Source organism: Pteropus vampyrus, unplaced genomic scaffold (assembly GCF_000151845.1).
Source record: "Pteropus vampyrus isolate Shadow unplaced genomic scaffold, Pvam_2.0 Scaffold219, whole genome shotgun sequence".
In the NCBI taxonomy this organism is placed as follows: domain Eukaryota; kingdom Metazoa; phylum Chordata; class Mammalia; order Chiroptera; family Pteropodidae; genus Pteropus; species Pteropus vampyrus.
In genome coordinates, this window is record NW_011889000.1 from 401,375 (window position 1) to 426,512 (window position 25,138).

Below are 25,138 nucleotides of genomic sequence, written 5' to 3' on the forward strand. Positions count from 1 at the left end.
GCTTCTCGTCTGAAGATGCGATTTCCCCGTGTCCCACCCACCACTGCAGGAGCCGCCTCACCCCCACCCCCCAAATTGTTCTCCTTTCCTGGTTCTTTCCACTGTCAACCCAGAGTTCCTACTCTTGTCTGTCCCCAAAGGGGCCCCGCCCCCCTGGGGCGAGCTCGCTGGCCATAGGCCTTCTGGCCCGAGTTTCCCATCCTCTCTGAGGAGCCAGGCTCGGGCTGAGGGCGCACGTGGCGAGGCTCAGGGTCCCCGGAGCTCACGAGTGCCAGGGACCTGCCTCTCAGCCACTGGGCTATTCTTGCCTTCTCATGACAGGCCCCAAAAGGCTGTCCCTCTTCCTCTGAAACTGACAGTATCAACGCCAAGCTAGACCCGGGGGTGCAGTGCCTTCTCTCAGGCCACACCAGTGTCCCGGGTTAGCGGGAAAAACGCTAACTTCGGGGAACAATGGTTTCTACAGACACTTCGGACTGAAGCACGCTTGCAGCCTGGGCTACGCTGGGGGTGCTGGGAGATCCAGGCTGACGCCAGGGGGTCTGAGCCCCGTGATCGCTGTGTCCTCGCTGACCCTCGCCCCCCCTTCACAGACACTTCCCAGGAAGACTGTGCTGTTTAGACTTATCCCGAGGCTGTGCGTATCCTTGCTCCAGGAAAGTGACAGGGCCAAGTCCCCAGTGGTGCTCAGCTAGTGGCCGAGACTTGACACCCATCCAGCATATGTGCCAGGCTCTGGGGGACAAAGCAAAACCACCCCTGCCGGGATGAGAAGATCCCGCCAGGCCCCGGGCGGGCCGAGCAGGACTGGAAGTAGCAGCTCCGGCGGGCAGAAGGGCTGCCTTCCCGGGGCTCCTGGTCCCGAACGCAGGGCAGCTCTGGTCTGGCAACTGCGTTATCTCCCTTCTTCCAAGGTCTCTGCCAAAACACGCCTCCCGGGGACTGTGGCAGGAGACGGCTGGTGTCCCACCAGGAACCGATCCAGAGGAAGCAGGAGGGTGGGACCCCAGAGACAGGGCTGAGGAGCCATGTGGGGTGGGCAGCACCCACTGCCCGTCCAGTCTGTGTGGAGCGGGCTGCAGTGGAACACGGGGGCGGGTGGGCATCAGCGGTCATCTCTAGGCCAGAGAGGTTACACCGCAGCCTGCAGCAGACCCACAAAGGACCCGCAGAGTCAGAGGCTCTCATTTTTCTAAAGGTCAATCCTTTTTTATCTTGGCTAAAGTTGAACTGCCATTTATAAAGATACTTCCTGGGCCAGGCCCACGTGAATGTAAAAACCTCAAACCGTCTGGTCGTTTTCCTCCTGCTACTCTGCACTGAGACACGGCATGAGTTTCCCATTGTCTTGCAAAGAAAGGACAAACTAATTGGCAGCTCACCTGGTGCAAGGCACACAACACTTCTAAGGGACAGGAAGAGTGAGTGGCCGAGCCTGAGAGGTCCTACAGGGGACTGGAGAAACCACTTCACTGATGAAGGGGGCTGCCCCAAGCCTCACCCGGAGATGAAGTACCAAAGAGCCAGGCACTCTGCTTACAGCTCATGTCCCTCCCACCGCAGTGCGGCCTCAGCAAAGGATGCTGGCGGGGCTCACGAGCAGGTCGGGACAGACACCCAGACACCGAAAGTGCCAGTCCTGCATGGGGGTCAGCAAGAGTGCGCTTGCCCTCGTCCTCAGGCGGAGCTTGGCCACCGGTAAAGGTGTGCGCAGAGCCCACAATGCAACTGTGCCGTCCGCAGTGCGGCTGAGTCCTGGTGCCCTGTGAGACACGGCGGCCGTCCCCGGCCTCTCGACGGCCCTGCCGGCACCTGGGACTGCATCCCCCACGTGAATGGGGTCCTTCGACCCTCAGGACGAAGACTGGTTTGTGAGCCTCCATCTGCCCTCCCAGGTGTCTGGGTTCCACTGTGTTACTGGGAAGGCCCAGGAGTGTCCTGAAAGGCGAACACGGTTCAGCCGTCTGTCCTTCCCCGTCCCATAAACCAGGAGGAAGGACAGAGCGCTGATCTTGCTCCGCCACCGGCAGGGCCTAAAACAATCCCTCAGGGAACACGCGTACACGCGCACAGACACGCACACACACATGTGCACACACACATGTGCGCACACCCACCCACCCACATTACTCCTCTCCCCACGCCCGCCTGCGCCTTTCAACCCCGCACTGCTCTTTCCATTAAGCACTTACTATGCCAGACCTTTAACCGCCCCTAACTCACACAGTCCTCAGAGCCCCTGTCAGGTGGGGGCATCAGTAACCCCATTTCCCAGGTGAAGACAAGGCACACAGAAGTCAGTCGTGTCCGGGTCACGGCCTAAAGGCACTGGCGCAGGGACAAGGCATGCTGGCTCGTGACTCCTCTACTCCTGTTCCTGTATGACAACTGCAGCCGCACTGGGTCCTGCGTTTCTCTCAGCTGTGTCCTCACCGACATCGACTACCCCACCGGGCCGCGGTCCATTTGGGCGCTGGGGAGGGGGACGCCCGCCCCCCACCGGGGTTACCTTCTTGCTGAGCTGCTGGTTCTCCTTCTCCAGCTCCCCGCACTTGAGGCCGCTCTCCTCCAGCGCCAAGGACGCGTCCCGCAGCCCCTGGATAGTGCTCTGCAGGCTCTGGTTCTCCTTCTCCAGCTTCAGGATGCGGCTGGAGGCGCATTCGTTCAGCTCGAACACAAACGACTTCCTGGAGGCTGAAGCGCAGTCGGGTCAGAGCCCAGGGGCCTCGGTGATGCCCTCTGCCCCAGGCCTGAGATGGCCATCAGCCCCCACCCTACCTTTGAGGGGCCTGGAAGGGACTCCCATGGGTCTGCTGGGGGCCTTCCTGACCTGTCAGTGCCCGAGAGTCCCTCAGGCAGTTACGGCCCTCTGCTGGCTCTGGTGGGGTCTGTTAGGGGAGCAACTCAGAGCTTACGGAGAAAGCGACGGTGGAGAAGCCAATGCAAAACTTAGACTGTGTCACTGCTAGAACCAGTTTTTTTTTACAACTAAGCTACTAACCTGACTGCACAAGTCAAGGATTTTAGAGACTAACAGAGATGGCAAACAGTGACACTTTCTGTGCCAGGTCTGAGAAATGGGAGTCTAGGCGGCTCAGCTGGGCGGTGGCAGAGCCTAAGGGGCACGTGTGCCCAGTACTTGCCATAAGTGGATAAGGTCCTTTGGACAGAGATCTCATTCTGTAATTTCACAATTATGAGGAAAAAGAATGAGACAGTATGTGAAAACTGCTTTAAAAATTCCAAGTGAGATGAAAATATAAGCTAAAGATAGAAAAAGGCAGATTATCTACTTTGCCTTTAAACAGCTTGAATACAAATAGAAGGGGGAGCACGGACCTGACAGGCATGGAAGGGGGAGCACGGACCTGACAGGCATGGAAGGGGGAGCACGGACCTGACAGGCATGGAAGGGGGAGCACGGACCTGACAGGCATGGAAGGGGGAGCACGGACCTGACAGGCATGGAAGGGGGAGCACGGACCTGACAGGCATGGAAGGGGGAGCACGGACCTGACAGGCGTTTCCGGCCCCATCCTGCCACGAACAGGTGCATGACTGTAGGAAAGTCGCAGGCTTTTTCAGGAGGGAAAAAGAGGGTATATGGAAACCTTCCAAAGAAAGGGTCAGGTTCTCCCCTTGCCTGTCCCATGAGTGCCACGTGCTCAGCCCTGGGAGCCTTATCACAATGTATGGCTAAAATGGCGGCACCCCTACCTGCTCCTTAGTCATCACCCAGGGGCTAGAGGCACGTATAGGGGGCGGCTTGCATAGCAGGCACATCAAGCTGACAACAAAATGTGTGTTTAGCTCCTCTGGATGATCATGAGGACAAAAAGGTGTCTGCATCCTGCTCTGACTTATCTTCCAGCAAGGAGAGCTGTACAGACTCGAGAAGCCAGAACGTCCCAAAGACCCCGAGCAACGACGCAGTGCAGCAGCAGAGCGGGTGGGCCACCCGGGCCCGACACCGTCCCAGCGCGGCCGCACACACAACGCACATGCTCTCAACATGCGAAAACACGTGGGACGGCTTCGTCCTCACTCTGCTGCAAGTGACACTAACTGGAACTAAAACTCCACTGATTCACACCTGTGATCATTCAGATGGCACCTTTCCAGCATTCCTTTAAAAAATAACATCTAAATTGTGGTAAAATATACATACATCAGCCATTGTTAAGCACACAGTTCTGTGGCATGACACGCAGCCACCCTGTTCTGCGACCATCAGCACCACCCACTTCCAGACGCTTCATTCTCTCGCACTGAAACTCTGTAATCGCGGAGAACAATTCTGAAGGTTCTCCAAGTTAAACAATGGAACTGATTACCAGCCTCATTTCCTCTTCTGTAAAAGCCAGCGCCTCAGAGACTGTTACGGACACAACAGTTTATTACGAAAACAACCTATGGTTCTTTACTGGGTGCTCTGCTCACTAGCACCCCAAGCAACGAGAGTAAGGGGACATATTTTAGTAAGACAAGGGCAATAAGAACAGCCATCCCTTATCGGTGGCCTGTGGGCGAGGCGCAGTATAATGCTTCGCTGGGTCCTCTCACTGGATACGCACAGCAGTCCTGTGAGGCGGCTTCGTTACCCCCATTTTGCAGATGAGGTTTAAAAGAGGTCACCTAGCCCACAAGTAGGGGCACCAGAACTTTATTTAAGTCAAGTCTTTCTGACTCAAGAAGCCACCACACCACACATGCGAAAGTACATCAGGCTCCGCTCATTCCTGCCAGCTAAGCACTGGAACTTGGGAACACCAAGGACAAATCGTGGTCACTGACCCTGAAAGGGCTCACAAACTGGACTGAGCAGTCTGAATGACTGAGGCTTCCCAATCCCATCGGCCACCCTGGTCTCTAACAGAAACACATTTGGTCTGAGACGGTCCCAGGCAGCCTGCACCACCTCTCTGCTCCACCAGAGGGCAGCGTCCTCTCAGGTGGACCTGAACTTGAGAAGCCTGAATACCACCCCTGGCACCCCCATCAAACCACAGACAGAACTATCTTCTCACACAGATGAATAGTTTAACAAACAGACTTTAGGTTCAAAACTGATGAGAATCACTCCCCCCTCGCCCCCCCGCAACGAGAAGGAACGTATGGCTGCTTTCAACAGCCTTTCCATTATGCTCAGGGATGTTTATCAGAATTGAAAAAGCACCCCCAAACCAGCCCAAAGCCCTCCGGACTCTGAAGTTCTGAGTAAACAGTAACTTGCACTTCCAGGTGCACGCGTGCTATTTTTGAACACAGGAACTAGCCATTGTTTGCCCGGCGCTCGGGCTTCCTGCTGTACTGCTGACTGCTGCCCCACCCACTTTTCCCTGGCTGACATGACACCTCATCCTCGGAGCGCTGGGCAGGGGCGTTAAGCACAGGAGGGAGAGGAAGAGGCCTGGGTCCTGTGAGAAGCAGCCACTTAGCAGCCCCCACCCTGGGAGACAGAGAACAGGCTGCATCCATCTTGCCCAATTATGCAAATGAACGGAGGAACCGATGCCCAGGGGACATTTATAGTGGGGATTAGTGACCACTGGGGACTTCTGCCATCCAGAGCTTTCAATCATCCACAGATAGGTCTAAGACGTCCTCTGGGTGTCAGCATGCTGTAATCTGGAAGCTCCCGGGACTGTCCATATGGGAACTGAGAAACCTGGCAACACTTAATTTGTATTTCATGTCCTGACATCAAGGCTGCCAGACCCCTCATGTTTTCCTTGGGGAGAACTGCAATGAAACAGTTCCAAATGGCCCTTGAAGGAAATTCTGTTTACTTGGAGTGAGGACGGGCTGACACATAAGATCCAGAGCCAAGGGCTCAGCTCCCTGGATGAGGAAGAAGCCGCAGCCAGGCTGGCCCCCGGGCACCGGGGCTGCCTACCGTCTGACAGGTCTGCATTCTTGGACAGCTGCTCCAGCTCCCAGCCGAGGTGGGCGGACTCGTTCATGCTCTGCTTCTGTGCAATCTCGAGGACCATGTTTTCTTCCAGCAGCTCCTCGATGCGCTTCTTGTCTGTGTCCCGGTCCTAGTGCAGGAGCGGGAAGGGGTGAGGATGCGGCCGGGGCACCCTCTGGATGAGACCCAGCCCCGTGCTTCTCCCCTCACTCCCCCAGGATGAAGGGCCTCCGTGTGCCTGCTCACTTCAGAAAAAAAAACACAGCTGTACAGAAATGACTCCAACACCGGGCCCAGCTGTTGGAGTTACACCACTAAAAGATGTGTTGGCCCAGTGCCCTAGGTGATGAAGCAGCCCGAGGTCTCTGAGTGGTGTCTGCACAAAGTGGCACATGGTACAGGGCTTGAAAGCAAGTACTGTGATGATGGGCACATTCGAGGCCCTAGAGCAGGCTCGAAAAGGCTGTAGAGACTCATGAATTACAATTCAACCCACCATAAATGCCAGCAAAGACCCTGCTTGCAACAGACACCCACATCCATCCATACTTATAGAAAAGCAACCCAGCAGTCGAGTCCTATGTATTTTATGGGAGTTCAGTGGTGCCCACTCAAGCCCGCTGAGCTTAGCGACTCTCTGCAGTTAGCGAGTCACTGGTGGTAGCAGCACCAAACCCAGTAGCTGAAAATCAGAAAAGGGCACAGCATAAACCTGAAACTGCCCCAATCTGTTCTACACGTGGTGACCACAGCTTGTCATACCAATTCCAGGTCGTGGAGCTTGGATTTCAGCTGCAGGTTCTCTTTCTCCAGCTCGTGAACTTTATCGCCCCGGGCCCGAGCCGCAGTCAGCTGTTCCTCCAGCATGGACTTGGTTTCAATTAAGATGATATTATCTTCTCTCAGCTCCTGGTCAGCGAAAGCACACATGAGAACCATCAGATTAAGTCGCCTGGTTCATGGCGACAGTGTTCTAAGATCAACGCTCTTCCAGGCGCCTGGACGAAAACCAACAGCCGAGGGATGAGGCTGCGGCCGCGGGAAGTCTCCACTTCTCAGCGCCTGCGCCTTTTTCATCAGGCCAGACCACGTGGACTTTCTCTACGGAAAGAGAAAGGATCCATGAATCAAGAAAATATTTAAATTTGGGAAGGAAACACTTCCTCAGTGTCTGCTTTATGCTGGCCATGGTGTGAAAGTGTTTGATGTTTATAACCTCGTCAGATTGGATGAGTGGACTCTGTGGACAGATACGGGACGTCATTGAGCTATTTCCTCAATGAGGAAGGGGTGGGGCTGAGAGTCTGCCCTGGGTTCGAGGGCTGAGTCTAATCTTCTCAATTCAACATTCCACTGATCCTGCGTTCTGGGAAAAAATGGCTATCCAGACCAGCTTCCAATCAACACACAGATCCTGCCAGAACAGTTCACACACAGGCTCCTAGAACAGAAGTTCTCGGCAGTTTCCTGGAAATGAGAACTCTGACAGTTAACTCACGAGCAAATGTGAACTCCACAAATAAGCACTGCAGGCCTACTGTGGGTCAGGCACGGGCTGGCTGTGGGACAAAATGGCTGGTCCTTATGGGCGCCTGCCAGGCGAGGGGCCCACTGGGCTCTCGCTCTGCCCCAGGTGCCCAGAACACATGGCGAGGGGTCTGGCCCATTCACTACATCTCTTCACCTTCTGATTAAGGGGCTCCCTGGTTTCCCTCTGCCCCGGAGCCCTCCCAGCACCATCTGGTATGCTGGGGGGACTGCGTCTCCCCTGAATGCCTGCAGTTCGCCAACACGCACACACGGGAACGTATCTGTTTCTCTCAGTGGGCAGTTTGCCAAGGCTTGCCCCACTCACGGGTTCTGACGACTGGGAGCTGAGCCGGTGGCTCCTGCTTACCCAGCATGCATTTATCCTCCCTGTAAGGGCCAGATCTGAGTCCAGCCAGGGGGAACCAAGCACCTTCCAGTCAGCGGTCACGGCTCTGATCACAGCTTTAGTCACAGAGACTGGCTTCACCTGGGTGTCCGCCCTCTGCCGTCCCTGGCCCTCTGCGGCCGGCCCTGCAGCAGGTGCTCCCTGCCCCTGCCTCATTCGCTTCTCCCAACAGCCCCGAGGAAGAGGCAGGACGTCCCTTCCTACAGATGAACAGGCTGACCTGGGTTAACTAAGGAATGAGTCCAAAGTCACAAAGCCAGCAAGGGAGGAAGCTGGGGCTTGAACTTGAGTCAAAGAGCTCAAGACCCGTGTTCTCTCTGCTGCCCTCGGCTGCCTGCAACGGACCCTTAAGGACTCGGTGGTGAGAGGCCTGCTGCTAACACCATGAGCCAGTGCGCAGGCAGCGCTTTTCAGAAGCAAGGCGGCCCGGCCCTCCCTCTCTGGCCACAGCCCACTGCTCTCCCCTTGCGTTCCGGCCAGTCCACACACCAGCGTTCCCAGCTTCACTGCACTCTCAGGCCCTGACCTCCCACAGCACAGGATGCCCCTCAGCCTCACGACCAACTCCCACTCAGCCCGAGTTGTCCCCTGTGAGAAGTGACTGCAGCTCCACCCCGTCTGTCTCTGGGTCAGACACTTGGGCTCCCAGGGTTGCCTGGGCACTGTGAGGCAACAGCGAGCTGGCCTGTCCTCCCCTAACCCATGAAGGCACAGGGCACGACTATTCTAATTCTGCTCTGCGGAATTAGACCTTGGAAGTGAGAGACCACACCCTAAGAGGCTGTTCCCAAGTCCCAAAGCTGGCCGAGGGCTCTGCCTGGAGTTGGGTGGAGCCCACTCCGCACCTCTGGCAGCTGCCCACAGCTAGCCTGCCCCCCACTGAACTGCGAGGCCATTTAAAGGCTCGAACCAGCCCAGTGAACAACTTTCAGGAAGTCACAGGCCAGGCCTGATGGCTGATCTCCAAGGAGCCCGAGCTGTCACTGCCAACATGCCACCATGACGGGGACATGGCAACCGGAAACGGGCAAACAGGCTCCTGCCACAGAAATACTCTGGGCCTGGCACCTAAGGCCCAGCAAGTGGGTCGGCCGCCATCACCATGGTCTAGGACCTGGCACTCAGCAAGCACCCACCAAACAACAGACACCTCTCCCAGGGCTGCGTCCAGAACCCAAAGTGCCAAACAAGGGCGAAGAAGTCAAAGAAACACCAGTCCCTTCCCGCCGTGCTCAGGACCGCGGCGCCTGGTACACCTGTAAGGCGTCCAGAGCAACAGAAAGCCAGCCCAGAGGCATCCTCCGACGAGGGCGACTGAGTCATGCGACTCAGAGCAGACCGTTTGTTTTGAAGCACGCACTGCCCAGGAGGCTATCCACCTCCTAGAGGAGCAGAGACAAGGCCCACCTTGCCTTTGCGGTGCCCAGAATGCACGTGGCACCTATGCACCTATGTGCTGTCGGGACTTCCAGGCCATCTCTCTGCCTCTGTCCTGCATCCATGGGGCCCTCTGGACAGCAACCTCTGTGCCCCGGCAGCTGTGAGGTGAGATGACTATTTGCAAAGGGAAGTCAAGGACCAGCCAGTGTCCCCGCTTCCCGCTGTACCTAGGGATGCGTGCCTTGGCCTCTCTCTTCTTGTTGTTTTAACCCTTATGTAAACCAGACTAGGAGCCACACAGAAGCTGCCAGAAGTTTGAAAACAAAACATGGAAATTTGTGTTCATCAATACGAAAATTAACCTTGCCCTTGCCCTGAACCTCTAGTCCTTTATCTTTTCCTCCCACGTGGCACCAACGCTCTCTCCCCTTCATGATGTGCATTTACGTGATTCTCAGCCTGCACAGGCTCTGGGGGGCTGGGGTGGGGGGTCACGTGGGCTGCCTGCTGCTCCTTCTGCACCTAGACGAGTGTCCCCTGCACCGTGGTGCCCACAAATGTGAGCCGGCATGAACGTGGTAACCATGCTTCTCTCTCTGCTCTGCTGCTCATCACGCCCAGTGTCACCATTCCAAAGGTGGCAAAAACTCATGAATTCTTCCCTATTTCCCCAGATTGCAAGTCTTTTCACTGTTTAGCGACAGGTTTTTATTTGTGCGGTGATCACCAAGTGTCTTGCATGTGCCAGGCCCCAGGCCTGCAGTCAAGTAAGACCCAGCCCCTGCCCTCGGGGGCTTGAGGTCCACGCAGAAAGCCTCTGGCCACACAGCGCTGAGGGCAGGTCCACAGTTTGCAGGGCTGCTGTAACTGCTCCAAAGGACCACACGCACAGACACTCTGAGCTCTGATACTGCGGGCCTCCAAGAAGACTGTCACGCATTCTCTGTCATGGCCTGAACTCCACGGACAAGGCCCAAGTCCTCGGCCAGCCCGGCTGCAAAGTGTCTACAAACCCATGCTTGGCACTGCCTGCCCAAGTAAACATCTCACACAGAAACACTCTCTCTCTTGTGATTCGTAAATCTAATGCAAAATTTAAGGCATTACTAACTTCATGGTAACTTCACTATGAAAATTACTAACCAATACAAAAAATACTGTTTCTGTATAGAGGCATAAAATTTGAAAATGTAGGAAAGGAGTTCCCATGTAAAATCCTCTAATAGTACAGAAGCTCCCTAAACGCAGGGAATGAACCTTGTTTGTGCCTTGAGGTACAGGGCTTGGCACCAGGCAGGCGCTAAATCGCCGTGACCATGTGACTGAGCGAGGCTGCCTGCACAAGGCCAGGAATGAGCACGGAGACCAGAGCCTGGAAGCTGAAGCCCACCTCCCTCCACAGGACAGGGTGTCAGGTGAGATGTGGGAGCCGCTCTCTGTCTATGGTCCCATCTGGGGGCTGCATGAGGTCCTCAGTGCGCAGAAGGCAGCAGTCTAGAAAAACTGTGCATGACTGTCCCTGACTCTCCCAACTGTGGCATTTCCAGCAAGTGATGAAGAGCCCCGGTATGCGCCCGCGTCCCAGAACCTGTCTGTGCTGGAGATTTACGCCTTTCATCAGCAGCAGGGCCACTGGACCATTTCCAGGACGAGGCCAAGAGCCCATCTCCCACTCCCACCCAACTTGGGCCAGGCTGTGTGTGCACATCTGGGGTGCCTTCCACACAGGGGGCAGGATGAGGGTGTCGCTAACTTTCCTGGGGAACAGACACCCCCTGAGTAGGCTGAAGGAACAAACGGGCCTGAACCACAGCTGTCCCCAGGTCTGCCTTCCCCAGCACACCTGCCTGCTAGGAGCTCGGCGTGGGGAGCGACAACCCCATGTTCTCAAGGCCTGTGTTCAGGCCTCGCGGAAGCCTCCTGTCGGCAGCGGGGTGAGTTCTTACCACTGAACAGGCCTACCTGGCATGAACTGACACCCTGATTTCACCCAGCTCCTTAAAACCACCTCCAGCCCCTTGGGACTGGCAACAGGGCAGAATTCCCAAATCCTTGGGAAAGAAGATCCCGGAACCGCCGCTGACACGCAGCTGGGGTGAGTGGTCAAAGTGCCGGTGACCCCACCTGGGCTTTGGTCTCCGTCCCCCACACCCTTGGCTGCATCTGCCCATGAGGAGGCTCCCCGCGGACGGCTCACTGTGAGACTCGCCCAAGTAGCAGGCATTTTACCTTTCATCCCCAAAACCTCATGTAGTAGTACGATTATCTCATTTTTATAGACCAGGAATCTGAATCCTGGCAAGATTTAGCCACAGAAATCTCAAGAAGTCTAAAAAAAATGATCTGTGAAGAGGAGGTCATCATGGTGGCAGGAAGTGGAAGTAGGAAAATCCTAAAAGGAGTCAGGGCCCTTTATCGCACGACCATACTTCTTCCCCCAAAGAGAGAGGCCCTTGGGGACATGCAGACAGGATGAGGTGCAGGGACCGTGTCAGCTGCAGAAATGTTAAGGCTCCTCTCGGAAACCTCCAGGGCAGGAAGCGCCCGCCCCGGGCTCACCTCCATGCGGGCCTTGTAGAAGTCCACGTCGTGCAGCTTCTCCCTGCAGCGCCCCAGCTCCATCTCCAGCCTCTCCACGCGGTTCGCCTTCTCCCTCAGCGAGTCCAGCTCGTCGCGGTAGGCACGAGCAGACCGGGCATCAGCCGCCAGCTGGATGTTCTGGGAGGTGGGCAAAGGGAGGGGACCCAGCTCAGGGCACTCTTGGGGTGGGAAAGAGAGGGCCAAGTCCCTACAGTCCTAAGAGAAGCCAGTTCCTGGTAGCCAAGTGGCTCTGTTGCAGGCAACTGCGCACACTGTCACTAAGACATGTGTCATCCCCACAGCGATTCTCAGGAGAACTGGCTCTGGGCCGTGCTGCTTCGAGCAGGAAGGACGCAGAGGCCTTTGCTGGAAGGTCTTGCTGCTGCGTTCCTGCCCCTTGAGGCCCAGTGACTGTCCCAGCCCCCATCCCTCCCCACTCACCTCCTGCTTGACTTTCTGCAGCTCCAGCACCAGCTGATCCACCTCATGCCTGGTGTCCACCAGCTGCTCTGTCTTCTCCTCCCTGGGGACAATTCGGGGGACGCGTGGTGAGGGAGGCTTCCTCTGAAGCACCTGGACAACCCATCACCTTGCGAGGCCGCGGTGGGGAAAGGAAAGAGAACCCGACTTCTGGGGGCAAGGAGAACCTGTGTGTGGGGCTCGCAAAACATTCCTGACTCCAAGTTCTTCTTTTCTCCTTTTAAGTTTCGAATGCCTGCTCTCAAACTACACCCAGCAGACACCGAGTTTCTGTCTGAGAGGGTGGGACATGTAAAGAGGACCCTGGGGTGCTACACCGCTTCACAGCCAGCCAGGCAGCTCGGCCCAGTGGCAGGCAGGTGGAGGCAGGCAGCTCCCAAGAGGACCAACACAGTGACATACCCAGCTGCAGGGAACAGGCTCACCAGAGGGGGTGAGACACACCTTCCCTCCACCCAAGGAAACATACCAGTGTGGGCCTCCGAGCCCTGCACTGGGCCTGAGGGTGGACAGCAGGCTGCTTCTGCAGCCTATCTGTACTGTTCGGACTGGTGGGAGCCCTAAAGATCCAGCAGAACCCCTCCACGTGCAGGCCCGGGAGGAAGGGGCTAGTCCACCTTCAAATAGCGACCTGGCGCAGAGCAGAGTCCGGCCGGCCCAGGGCCCAAGTCGGAGCTCTCCCGTTTGCTGTGCTACATGAGAGTGAGCTAAACGTGCTAGAAACGTGTTTGTGACGCATGACACAAAAGCAGGAAAAACAGCCTGGGGGTGACTGGAGGACGCACAGCTCCTGCCGGACGCGGCGCAGCCTGGCCTTGGTGTCCGCCAGCTCCACAGCCAGGTGCTGCTTGTCCTCGCTGGAGAGGCTGCTGGTCGGGCTGGGGGTGGACTCGGTGCTGGAGGACTTGAGGGGGCTGGGCGGCTGCTGCTCCTGCAGGTAGTCCCGCTCCTGGGTGAGGTCCACGATCAGCTGTGGTAGGGTGGACAGAGGTTAAAAATCATCAAAATCAAAATTAAAATCTAGGAGGGCGGTGGGGAAAGGCGGTATAAGTTTTTAAAAAGAGATGAAATATTTAGTGGGATAGAAAAGAGCATGTCAATGCAGCAGGTCCGCAAGCTTGGCATTTCGATGAACTTCCATCCTCCCGTGTCCCACAACCAGGGCCCCGGGCCCACGTCCCTCCCGCACCTGCCCGCAGGCTGCCAGCCGGCACGCACGCACCTCTGTGCGCTCGTCTCTCTCGTCTATGAGCCTCCTGAGGTGAAACACCATGTTCCTGGAGAGGGCCTCCAGCTCCTCCGGAGCCACATCTGGGACCTCCAACCACTGCAGGTCAAACACGTTCTCCTGGTTGTGGGTCACCTGCGGGGACACAGGGACGGTCTGCAGAGGCCAGGCAAGGAGCAGCCGCAAGGGTCCTGAGAGCACCCACCTCCCACGGCCACATGGGGAGGCGCATCCAGGCGACTCTCCGCAGCCGACCCCCCCACTGATGTTATTAACTTTTCGCTGACGCATTTTCTGTGGCGGGCAGGTGGCTCCTTAAGCAAGGGCAGCCAGACTCTCTGCGGCCGAGCGCGGCCCATACAAACCACTTCTGCTTTCAACATCGGTTCACAGAGGACACGGCTTTTTTTTTTAATACCAGAAAGCACTCCTTACAACGGAGTCGTTCCCTAAACAGTCCTTAGACATTTTTACTGGAGTGCCATCAATTTATAAGACAAACAAGGTAAGCTCTGGAGGGTGGAAGGGTAAGCAGAGGAACTGTACATTATTTCTTAAAATCGAATGCGAATATGGTAAAATGTTAAAGCTCATGTCAGAATGTTGGTTACGCAATAACTCTGAGTTATTTTGATGGGAATATTTTATAATCTGAAACAATTTTCAGGTAAGCTTGTATCTCTCATCCCCACAGGCCACCTACGGCCACCTGGTTTTCCCTTTCCACTGGGTGTGAGTGGAGGCCCATGGCCATGTCCACACTGGACAGTCTCTCGATCGACTACAAACCTGACCTCCTCAACCCGACCTCCTCCGACCTGCCAGGGCAGGCAGATCACCTAACTCCCTGCCGTCTCAATTTGGAAAGATGAGTGTTAGCACACTCAGGTCACCCAAGGGGGAGACATAAGGGAATCAGAGACATCCACTCAGTGAGGCACACCAAAAAAAATTCTTAGATTTTTCAGAGCAGTAAATAGAGGGAGAGGACATCTGTAAAAAAAAACAAACAAACAACAAAAAAACCCCAGGGCTTTTCAGTTTCTCGAAAGACACCCGCTTCCTTACCTCTCCCCGTCTCACAGAGAAGCTGGGATTCAGTCAGTCCCGGAGACTCAGGAGAACGCTCGCCCCGCAATGCGGGGTACCCTGAGGCATGGAGCCGGGAGCCGGGACCCAGAGGCCAGGTTCCAGGCCTGCTCCAGCGCTTGGGAAAGGCCCTTTATGTCTGTGAAGGGGGTTCAGGGGCAACCCCAGCTGCACCTCAGTCACACGAGGGGCTTTCAACGAAAGGCTCACACTGCTCCTCCCCGGATTCTGACTCGCTGGGTCTCTTGGGGGCCGCCTGTGCACCTGAATGTTTAAGAAGCACCCAACTAACTCTGAAGACCAGTCCCCACTGCCAGCCACTGAATCTGATAATCACGCAGGACTCTTCCCGCCATCCTTTTATTTTTAATATCCTGCTGGCTACGCACGAAAACCAGTAAAAGGCAAAGGACTGAGTCCCCGGAGAGATAACATTTTCAAAACACGCGGCCACCCAAGGAAAATTAAAAGGCAGAATGGTTCTTGGGCTAACAGGTGGCCACTCACTGACACGAATGGTGGAGAATACTTCCTACGATTCTAGCTTCCCCCTGGTGCTGGCTTCACTGGACCCTCTACCGAAACAAGCCGCTTCCATCTCCTGCTTCCACGCTGACTCAGGACCCACCACACCACAGTGCCTGGCAGCTGGGGAAGCCCATCGGCCCAGCCACAGCCTGTCCCCGGTGCTGGCGTGGGGAGCTCTGTGTTCAGCTGCCCCTGCCAGTCACACACCTGCTCCTGCTCATGTCTTGTTCATGCCTTTATCTCATCTGTCCAATTACACTGAAGGCTGAACCACATCCCCCGAGATAATGAAAATACACACCACTTCTTTTAGGGGGAGGCTGGGGAGAAGGTCAGGGAAGTACATTTTCAGGTGGGTGCTTGCCCCCACAGGCTTGGTTTCCAGGGAAACCACCTTCTCTGAGGATGCTGCCTCAGTCTGCGCAGACAGCCCTTCTGGGACTTGCTGGCTTTTAACTTCTCAAGTGGTGGCAGCTTGTTTTTCTGCCATGTCACTGACAGAAGCAGAGAATCTTTCCCCATAAAGATCAACCATTTGAAGCAGGGTGACATTTGCCAGAATACATTTTCTGGGCCTGTAAATCAAATTCTGAGCCTAAACCACTTGACAGCTCTTAAAAATAGTCTGAATCCATATTAGGGAAGAAGAAGAGGCAAAAGAAGCCTTGATTGAGGTGATTTTTTTTTTAATTTTTTTTTTTTACCCCCATTTTATTTTAGCTTGCTGATGGCTACCTTTCCAAACAGATTCAATTTGTCTGTGGCGTCTGGAGCCTAAACTTAGCAAAATCACTAATGAGTGATGCATTCTTTAAACTTTTCACTGGTGGGGACAGCCTGCCTCCCCGTTACCACAGGAGTAGAGGTCCACGGCTAAGGCCCACAAAGCCACACACCTACCTCCTGGATATGGGCCACGATCCCAGCTTGGGTCTCAATGTCCAGCTGTTTGATTCTTTCAATAAACTCCTCTTTCTTCTCACACTGCACAGAGTTACATGTGTTAATGGAAGCATTTTGCAAGCGAGGCAACCTGGGCTCATCACAGCCAAAGCAACGGTTTCCAAATGAACCCAACCGCCCACCCGATCCCCGGCTTTCTCCTTTATAACCAAGAAAGTGTCCTCTCTCGTCTTCCCTACCAGCCCGCACACTTAGGCTTCTCTAGAAGCTGCTCAGACCACCTATATGAGAATCTGTTGGGCGCTTATTTTTAAAAAGCTCATCCCAGCTTGAAAATACTGGGGGTGAAACACAGAAATCTGCAGGTAGAACGAGCTCTCCAGATGATTCTCAAATGAGATCAAGAACACCTGGGTTAGGCCAGGGGGTGGCAAACTTCATCCGTAAAGGGATAGTTTGTAAAAAAAAAAAAAAAAATCTTAGACTTCGCAGGCCACTTGGTCTCAGCTCTGCCACTGCGGTGTGAAAGCAGCCAGAGATATGCAAAGAAATGAGTGTGGCTGTGTTCCCATAAAACTTTATTTACAAAAGCAGGAGGCAGGGCAAAGTTCGCCCACAGGCTGTAATTTGGTGACCCTTGCTCTAGATCTTCTTATACCGGAGACAATTTGCTAATGGCGCCCGGGCCCAAGGGGTCCCCACCTGCTTCTTGCCTGAGGTGCCCTGTACTAGAAATGGCAGTAAGGTGGGAGTCACTTCTCCCTCAGGAACCCACCGGCGACCTTCCGTCATGTTGCACTGAAAGCAGCTTCACTCCTACCTCATCATCTGAGGAGGCTTTTTATCCCCACAAATCCAAACACGAGATGGCTGAGAGTAAACCCCTCTACCTCTGCCCAGGTCCTACCTGCACAGCACAGCCCAGCACCAGCAGCAGCACCTTCTTAATTTCCTCCATGCTCTTCCCTAAATCAAAAGAGCAACATATTTAATTACGCTCAACTGTTTATAAAATCTCACCAGTGATACCGGTTTGCTGTAGAGGGGAAAAAAATTAGATAAGATAAAAAAAAAAAATCATCTCTCTACCCAGTGATCTCCACTTACATGTACATGCTCCATCTGCTTTCTCCATATGGGTTTATTTATTTACTAAACCCAATGAAAATTCTACATAACTATTTGTGGCCCCTTTCCATTCAAATGCATCATAATTATCTTTCCATGGTGATTAACGAACTGCAACATCAGCATCTCTCTTTAGTGTGTGTGAGAAGCCAAACCCGACAGGAGAGAATCGCCCCCCCACAGCACGCACTGAGCTGAGTCTAAAATAAGGCTGCAAACTTTGCTTTTCCATCATGCAGCACTTCAAGCGTCCCGGGAGGAATGGCATAATGAACCCCCACACTCATCATCCAGCCCAGTTTATCCACGTCGTCTACTCCCCCTCCCTCCTCATCCCCTTCTTTGCTTTTCAGTTTCAGGGTCTGGCTGGAGAATCTCAAAGCGAACCCCAGACAACACATGCACATCGTTCTGATGGCCCCATACTTACTTCGTACAAAGACCAAAAACTTATTCAACCAACTCTCTTCCAGAGGTTCAATCTTTCAACGCTTTAAACGATGCTACACAGACATCTCAGTGGCCAGCTCTTTATGCATAACCTTATTTACTTCTTTAGGATAAACTCATCTTTTGAACTTTCCCTACTGCCATACTGCCCAGCAGAAAGGCCTTACCACTTTACTCTCGCGATCAGTGTATGAGAAGGCCCATTCCCCATATCCAGACCAGCACTGTCTGATGGCTCGTTCTCAGCTCTGCCCATCGATACGCCAAAAAATCATATTTCATCATTTTACACTGTCTCTTTGATTACGCTTGAGGCTAAATGCATCTTTATCTGTTTATGAGACTCAACCACTTCAACAAACAGAATAAGAGGGCTCTGGATCTGGCTTGGTCACCAGCAGCAGTGTGACCTCAACAAGCTATATACTCTGTCCTCCAACCTCAGTTTCCACATCTCTGAAATGGAGACAGCGGGCCTGGGTGATGTGCAGGTGGCTTTCACGTAAAAACTATTCTATGGTTTGTGGCCTTTTCCCTTATATTCTGTTCCATTTGGGGGAGAAAGGACATGCCAGAAGTAGCATCGCCTTCTTGAAAGGCTTACCAACACCCACTCACACTATGCTAAAATGGCCCGAAGTATCACCAACAACCCCTGGAATAGAAAACAAAAACAAAAACAAAAACAAACTCATGTCCCAAGAACTAATGCTGTGGTTCATTTGGGGTCCTTGGGTACAAGGCATGTACGGAGCAACATACAACGTCATCCTAATACTTCTCGATTGAGAAGTAGCTAAAAACGGCATTTCCTGAAATGATGACATCATGGTCAAGTCTCAGAACTGGAGGCTGGAGCTCACGCAACCTAAACTGCACCGTCCTGGTCACCTCCCAGCCTGAAGGTGGACGGGGGTGCGGGCTGGAACATAGGCCCCTGCAGGTCATTCAGATTCCATGCTCTTAAGAATAAGGTTTGGTCTTGCAGATCAATCTACTAAGGTCAAACCCTTCTCTTTGCTAACAAGTGTAGAACTTCAGTGTTTGAAATGGAAAAATTCTCAAAGACGTTTTTTTTTCCCCCACTCAGGCCTTTTATTTGGTCCAAGAGGCTCTAACCCATAGACATCAGTAAATATCTCACCATCCTGATTCACTCTTCTATTGATGCTGAACTGATGATCACTCACCATTTTAGTTTTGATAAAAAGAAAAGGAAATGCCTGCCTAAGTATTAAAAACTTCCAATCAGTCTCCCCAAAATCTCTCCCTGGCCACAGTGCTCACACCCACCCCAAATGACAGTCATCACCTATGTCCCCTAAGTCAATCCCCAGATGAGTGGCACGTGCCCCTAGTCAAAAGGTACAGACCCCTTCGGCCGTCACCGGCTCCTCTCCCTACAGCGAGTCGCCTCTCAGAGGCCATGTAAATGGTGCTGTAACCAGCAGAGAGCGGACGCATAGGGAGAAAGTGTTTGAAGGGCCTCAGGTCAGCCCAAACAGAAGGCAAAATTCATACAGAAAATCTTTATGTACTCTGTTCACAGCAAAAGCCCCAAAGGGCCTAATTATATCATACTTTCGAACAATTTAAAGAGCTCTGATGATCCATTTTCCCAGCCCACAGTAGATGAAAACAGCAAATTAGAAGTAGGAACAAGCACTAGACAGACCCACTGCTAATACCAAGAGTAGAAGCTGGTTGTCTGACAGCATGGAAGAGACCAGAAACCCTGCACACACAGACGCAGGCTCAAAACAACAGTCCGAGGCTATTCAGTGAAAGAGAAAAGGGTTCTGCTCCCTCAGCACCCTGCAGTTACACACAGTGACGACTGTGAATCATTCGTTCATTCATTCATTCATTCATTCATTCGCACCCACGAGACATCAAGAAAAATCTAACTCTGATCCAGAGCACTGTTAGGAAAGTTTGGAATTTCTGTTTGCTATGTTTTGTAACAAAAAGGAAGGGGTTTAAAGGGAGAGAACTAATTTTAGGAAAATTCCCATGGAAAAAATTCAAAATAAACTTTTAGGTGACAAACAAGGTACTAGGAAATTCACCTCCGTCCTCATTCAAGTGAAGCAGTGCTATGCTTGTCCTCACCGGGCTAAGTGAATAAAAACATCTGTTTGTCACAAACGCATCCTGTGTGAACACTCAACACAATATATACAGAATGCACTGAGTTGTACATTTGAAACCTATAGGATTTTATTAACCAATGTCACCCCAATAAATTTAATTAAAGTCAAAATAAATCTCTAAAAAACAGCAAAAAAACCCACATCTTGTGATTTTTACTCCTACACAGATTCTATGAAACAGAGAGAGAGCGTCGGAGAGAGTGAGTGAGCTGGGGAGGGAGGGAGGGAGAGGCAGAGGCAGAAATTCTTTCATTTCTCATGGGAGGCTAATGCCCAATTCCTCTCAGGATTTCAGTAGTAAGAACTACTGCTATTTTCGTAAATCTACCAGATTGTGGGTTTTGAACAGTTTCAAAACATACCAGAAGACTCTCTCCTGGGTTCCCGCCAGCAACTGGCTCAGAGACAGTTAAGCAGGCAAAGAAGAAACGAACCTACAGACCCTTCCCAAGCACCTACTCGTCTGGGTGCTGAGAACATCACCATAATCAACTCAGTCCTCTGAGCTGAGACCAAGAAAACCGGCGATTTAAAAAAGCTGATAAATGCTAAGGGAACCAGGAAGGAGGACATCTAGTTTGCACTGAGCATCAGGCAAGGCTTCTCTTACAAAAACAAAAAGCAAGCTCTGAGCTGAGACCCAAGGATGAGGAGGAGAGATTTAGGAGGCAGGTGGAGAGGAGCTTTCCAGGCACAGGTGACAGCATGTGCAAAGGCCCAGAGGCAAGAGAATGTGGCACTTATCAAATTATAGTGCTTTGTGGTTACGCTTACTAGAGTTGGTTTTCAAAGTGAGAAATGGCGGAAAGGGTATGAAGAAGCGTGGATTTCTGTGCTGAGTGAGTCACAAGAAACCAGTGGGTAGGGGAAGGCCGAGAAATATCAGACACCCTCCACATCTAGCTGCAACCTCACAACCCCAGGGGAATCCCACGAAGGCCTGAGCTAACGGCTGAGTCTTAAGAAAAACCATACTTCCTTTACTACCTGCTTCCTGGAGTCGTGACACAGAGAAACTCACCCCAGTCTTTCTCAGCAGAAATGGAATGCAGACATGCCTATCTAATCGACACACACAGCTACAGATGTTCGTAGCACTCGGCTCCCAAAACAGGAGGGCAAATATCTGATCTAACACGTGTGGTAAGGGTGGACATGGACGTACAAATGGACTTGGACAATTAAACGACACCGGCCTCTTAAATGTGCAGGTTGTATGAGATCAGGGTTGGACATTTCCCTGACTTTCTAATCTCGTGTCCATCACGACTTTCTTACTGAGCCTGGAACGAGGCTCTCAGAACTCTCCAGCCGCTGCCAACCATGCGAAACAAGACCTATGTCCACGCCTCCTGGTACACAATCTCTATGCCCTTTTTGGCTGTAATATGTAGCCGTTTGAATGTTCACACTCCACAGTCTCTGGACACAGTAAATCTTGTCACCGATAAATGATCGCTTAGGTATGAAGGTGGGGATTTAGGTAAAGGAAGGCCAACAGCCCTTTCGAGAGGAAGTTCCTACCACCCCAGCTGCACACACTCTGCCCTGCTGAGGTCAGAAGGCACAGCGATGCACCTGCAGAGATGGCCGTCAGAACAAAGCAGAGACACTGGCTCCTCTCAGCTCTCCACAATCACAGAGGCCCAGGATCTGCAAATCACCGGCCAGGCTCAGGGTTTTAGCCACATGACCTGGAAGGACTGACTCATCTGAGTTAACCAGACTGAGTTAACCAACTCAGCAGCTAATTCTGCCCGCTCCGCGTGCCCTTCGCTCCTACAGCCCACCACCGCACTTACACAGAGTGTACCCCAGTGGACAAACTCTCCCAAACGAGAACAGGCTCTGACGGGCTGAGTCGCACAACTAAGATCTGGTCCCAGGTCTGTCACCACCTGATCTCTCCTAACACTGCCACCTGCTCCCCGTGGAGACTGTTATTACTTGCTCACATTTCCTTCCAGAGCAAGGCTCTACCTTGTCTAGCTTCTGAGCCCAGGGCCACAGTGCAGGTGTTTAACCAGCGTCTGCTGACTGAGTGAGTGATATGAACTATTAGCATCAAGTCCCAGGGCAAGAACAAAGAGAACCGTTTGTGGAACAGACAGACAGACAGACAGAGACAGACACACACACACATACACACGTCTTCCAATAACATTGTCTCATTCAACGTCATTTTGTTATAATGGTGATGAGATGCTGTAGGAACCTAACTTTTGTTTTTACCAATTGGCCTACGGTAAAACTGGTTTTGTTATACACAGTTTTGCTCAAAGTCACAGAACCTATACACAACGTTAAGTGAGAATTTACTACATATGTTTTCTTCTTAATAATCCTATACTCCGCTCTCCTCTGACTCATGTGCTTGAATCAGTGGCTTACCGTACTCTCCCTGGTTTCTTCATTAAAAAACCAATCACTTCATAAGGGGTCGTCTCATTGATTTGAAAACAGCGCTGCACTGGACATGACCCTATGTCCCAATATGCACCCACACGTGCTCAGCTGTGTGTGCCCTCCCGGGGGCTCTGCTTGCACCAAGAACAGCTGTTTATCAGTCAGGGTCACTTGGGTTCATGGGCACTGCCAAGGAGCAGTGTGGATGGTGAATTCCTCGTGGGTGGGTACATGGGGACTCTCCATGTGTCCTGGTCCATGGGTTATGAGGCAGGCACCTCTTTATGCCACCTCACAGCCTGGAGAGCAGGCCCTGTGAAACCGGCACCTAGATGTCTTACACCAAAGACGTCACACATGTGGCCCCCGACAGGCATTAACACAACCGGGCACTCCCCCATTCGTTTAGTATTCAGCAAACGTTTATCGAATGCGGACTCTGGCAGGCGCTGAGTCACATGTCCGTGCGAAATGGTGCCCAGGCCTCCTGAGTGCACCCAGGCAGCAGCTCCCTTATCCCAGCATCTTCCTATCACCTGCACCACGTCTGCCCCCACCCCCAGCACCACCATGCGTGGGCGACGAGAAGCCTCCGCCCATGTGACAGAAGGCATCTCCTGCGTATGCAGAACAAATTGAAACAGACACATCAGGAACCCCAGACAGCGTCACCACCCAAAATGACTTCCCACCCCACCGGCCTGCCCAGGCTGCATTAGCTGAGAGCAAATTCACCTCCTAGCACCAAACAGCTGAGGACCAGAAAGAGAGAACCAACCACAAGAACTCAGCTCGCGACCCAGAGTCTACACTGGTTGCAGGCAAAGTGCTGGTACAGGCAGGAGAGGATCTGAGAAAGGGTCCCTCCCAACCACCAGGCAGAAAACTCAAAGCCCAAATATTACTGGGGAACACAAAGACCTTTGACAAATAACATCTCGTCCCTCCTCCTCGGACAGCCAGAGAGAACAGTCCTGCCGGAAGCCATGGTGTGGTTACCGCAGCCCAGAGCGCATTCTCGCTGTGTACAGGCCATCGCTAAGACGTTTACCAAACAAAAACAAAGTCTGGTATCTAGGCAGACCCACGGGCTGCCTGCGAGGCTGGCATTTGGCGGTGTTGTCACGCTCACCCGGGCCTGGTCGAGTTAACCAAGCTTTTCACGTTCCTCGAAAAGCAAAGTGCTGCTTTCAGCTCGAGTGCCCAGCAACGCCCAGCATTCGAGATGGACTGAAAAACTCATTTCTGAACCCAGCAGCAGCACAGAGGCGGCGGCCCCAGGCCACGCCATGCGAAAGTGTTTCAGTGCTTTTCTGAGCCTGCTCCCTCCAGGACGAAATGTTACCAGGCTCTAACACCTGCAAGATTAGTTTTTCTTACTTTTCCCTTCCTCGCTGAAAGGAAATTAGGTTTCTGCAAATGCAAAAACAAACAAACAAACAATACATATGTATCTATATACAGATTAGAGAATTAAAGAGCAGTGAAAAAAGCTAAGGCTGAGAAAAAGACCGCAGGAACGTTCACGCTCCCTGCCGCAGCCCCTCGGGCCACCACGTCACAGGCAAGCAGGGCGTCGGGGAGGGCAGAACTGCAGGAAGACAGCCTTTTTGCTTTTTGAAAGAACACTCTCAGTGGCAAGAAGGTTGTTCCTAATAAAAGATTCTGAGCTGCTGTCCCCCGTTGCCACGGGGGACGTGAGCAAGCCCCCCTCACACTCCGGCCTCACAGGTCCCCCGTCAGTCCTCAAAGGGCAGAGCTGTGCGGCGTGGACGGTGAGAGCACCTCAAGGACGCCCTTGACAGGAGAGCAGGTAAACACTGAGAGGGTTAAACATTAAAGTCCAAGGAGTGGCAGGAGTTCCGTGCACCCCCAGCCTCTGAAACCTGACCTTGGGCTGTGACAGAAGACTGCCTCCCCGTGCCTGCAGCCCACTGCTCCCCCGGGACTCCCAGCATGTTTCCACTCGTCTGATCTCCTCCCACCTGGGACGTCTTCCCTCTGCGGCCCTGTTCTTCAGCGCCTTGTCACATACCACCTCCTCCGGGAAGTCTTCCTAAATTGCCCAGACAGAACTCGTTACCCGCTGTGCACACTCTGTGCAACGGGCTCATACCACTTTTTACCCTGGAAGAAACGCAGTTCTGGACGCTGTCTCCCCTCCGCTCCTTGTCCCAGTGTAGAGTGGGCGCTTCTGGAGCAGAGATGGCCTACTCATTTCTGGGGCCCATGAACCCAGTGTGGGGGCATTTGACAACGAAAGCTGGAGGAGAGGCTTGCGCTGAGCTCCTCTGCGAGCCGCTGGCCAGGGCAGCCGATTCGGAGAAGGGCGGGCACAGGGCCTTCTGGTCTCCCACTGGGAGGGTCGGAAACGGGCCCTCTGGTTTCCGCAGACAGAACAGTGGCCTGCGCTGAGCTGTGAAAGGAGGACACTCACAGCCTCTGTGGGCACGGAAGGCTGCGACAACTCAAGGTGCCTTCTCTGTCGCTGAAAGCCCTTTCTGTAACTGCCATAAGAGGGAGAAAACAGGGCTAAGGGCCCGACTGCTGAACAGCAACAAATGGAACCTCCAGCCTCTTCTTGGAGGTTCCAGCTGTGCTCAGGCAGGACCCTGCAGCCTCCAGGACGCAGGAATCTTGCCTGACATTTCGAATGCAAGAAACAGCAGGCAGAACAACGGCAGTGACCTGTCCTACAGCTTGGGATCAGCGGCTTACTGTGCTCCTATGTAACCGTCCACACAATTTATGATAAATACATCTCTTATGTATGGGACTACCACGCTGAGTGCCTCTGAATGAGTCCGCTCCCCTCTCTGGGCTGGGTTTCTGCACCTCTGTGACTCCCTCCCTTCCGTTCTAAACAGCTTAGGTGGGATCTGCAATTTACACGTCTGAAAATCACTACTGCACTTGCATACAAACCTTGGAAGGAAAACAGTGCTCTCTTCCAGCATGGCTGTTCC

At 53.2% G+C, this 25,138-nt stretch overlaps 1 protein-coding gene across 1 annotated transcript in view; it reads right to left on the minus strand.

Annotated features, from left to right (window-relative positions):
* Positions 1-25,138, minus strand: part of CCDC88C (coiled-coil domain containing 88C) — a gene marked incomplete at its 5' end in the record, with an annotated part of 121,079 nt that overhangs the window by 45,065 nt on the left and 50,876 nt on the right. The window contains 9 exons of the mRNA XM_023538363.1: positions 2,510-2,694; positions 5,897-6,041; positions 6,674-6,820; positions 11,787-11,945; positions 12,249-12,330; positions 13,073-13,257; positions 13,510-13,650; positions 16,033-16,116; positions 16,943-17,001. Coding sequence (XP_023394131.1) covers positions 2,510-2,694; positions 5,897-6,041; positions 6,674-6,820; positions 11,787-11,945; positions 12,249-12,330; positions 13,073-13,257; positions 13,510-13,650; positions 16,033-16,116; positions 16,943-17,001 — 1,187 coding nt within the window. The remainder of the gene's footprint in view (positions 1-2,509; positions 2,695-5,896; positions 6,042-6,673; positions 6,821-11,786; positions 11,946-12,248; positions 12,331-13,072; positions 13,258-13,509; positions 13,651-16,032; positions 16,117-16,942; positions 17,002-25,138) is intronic.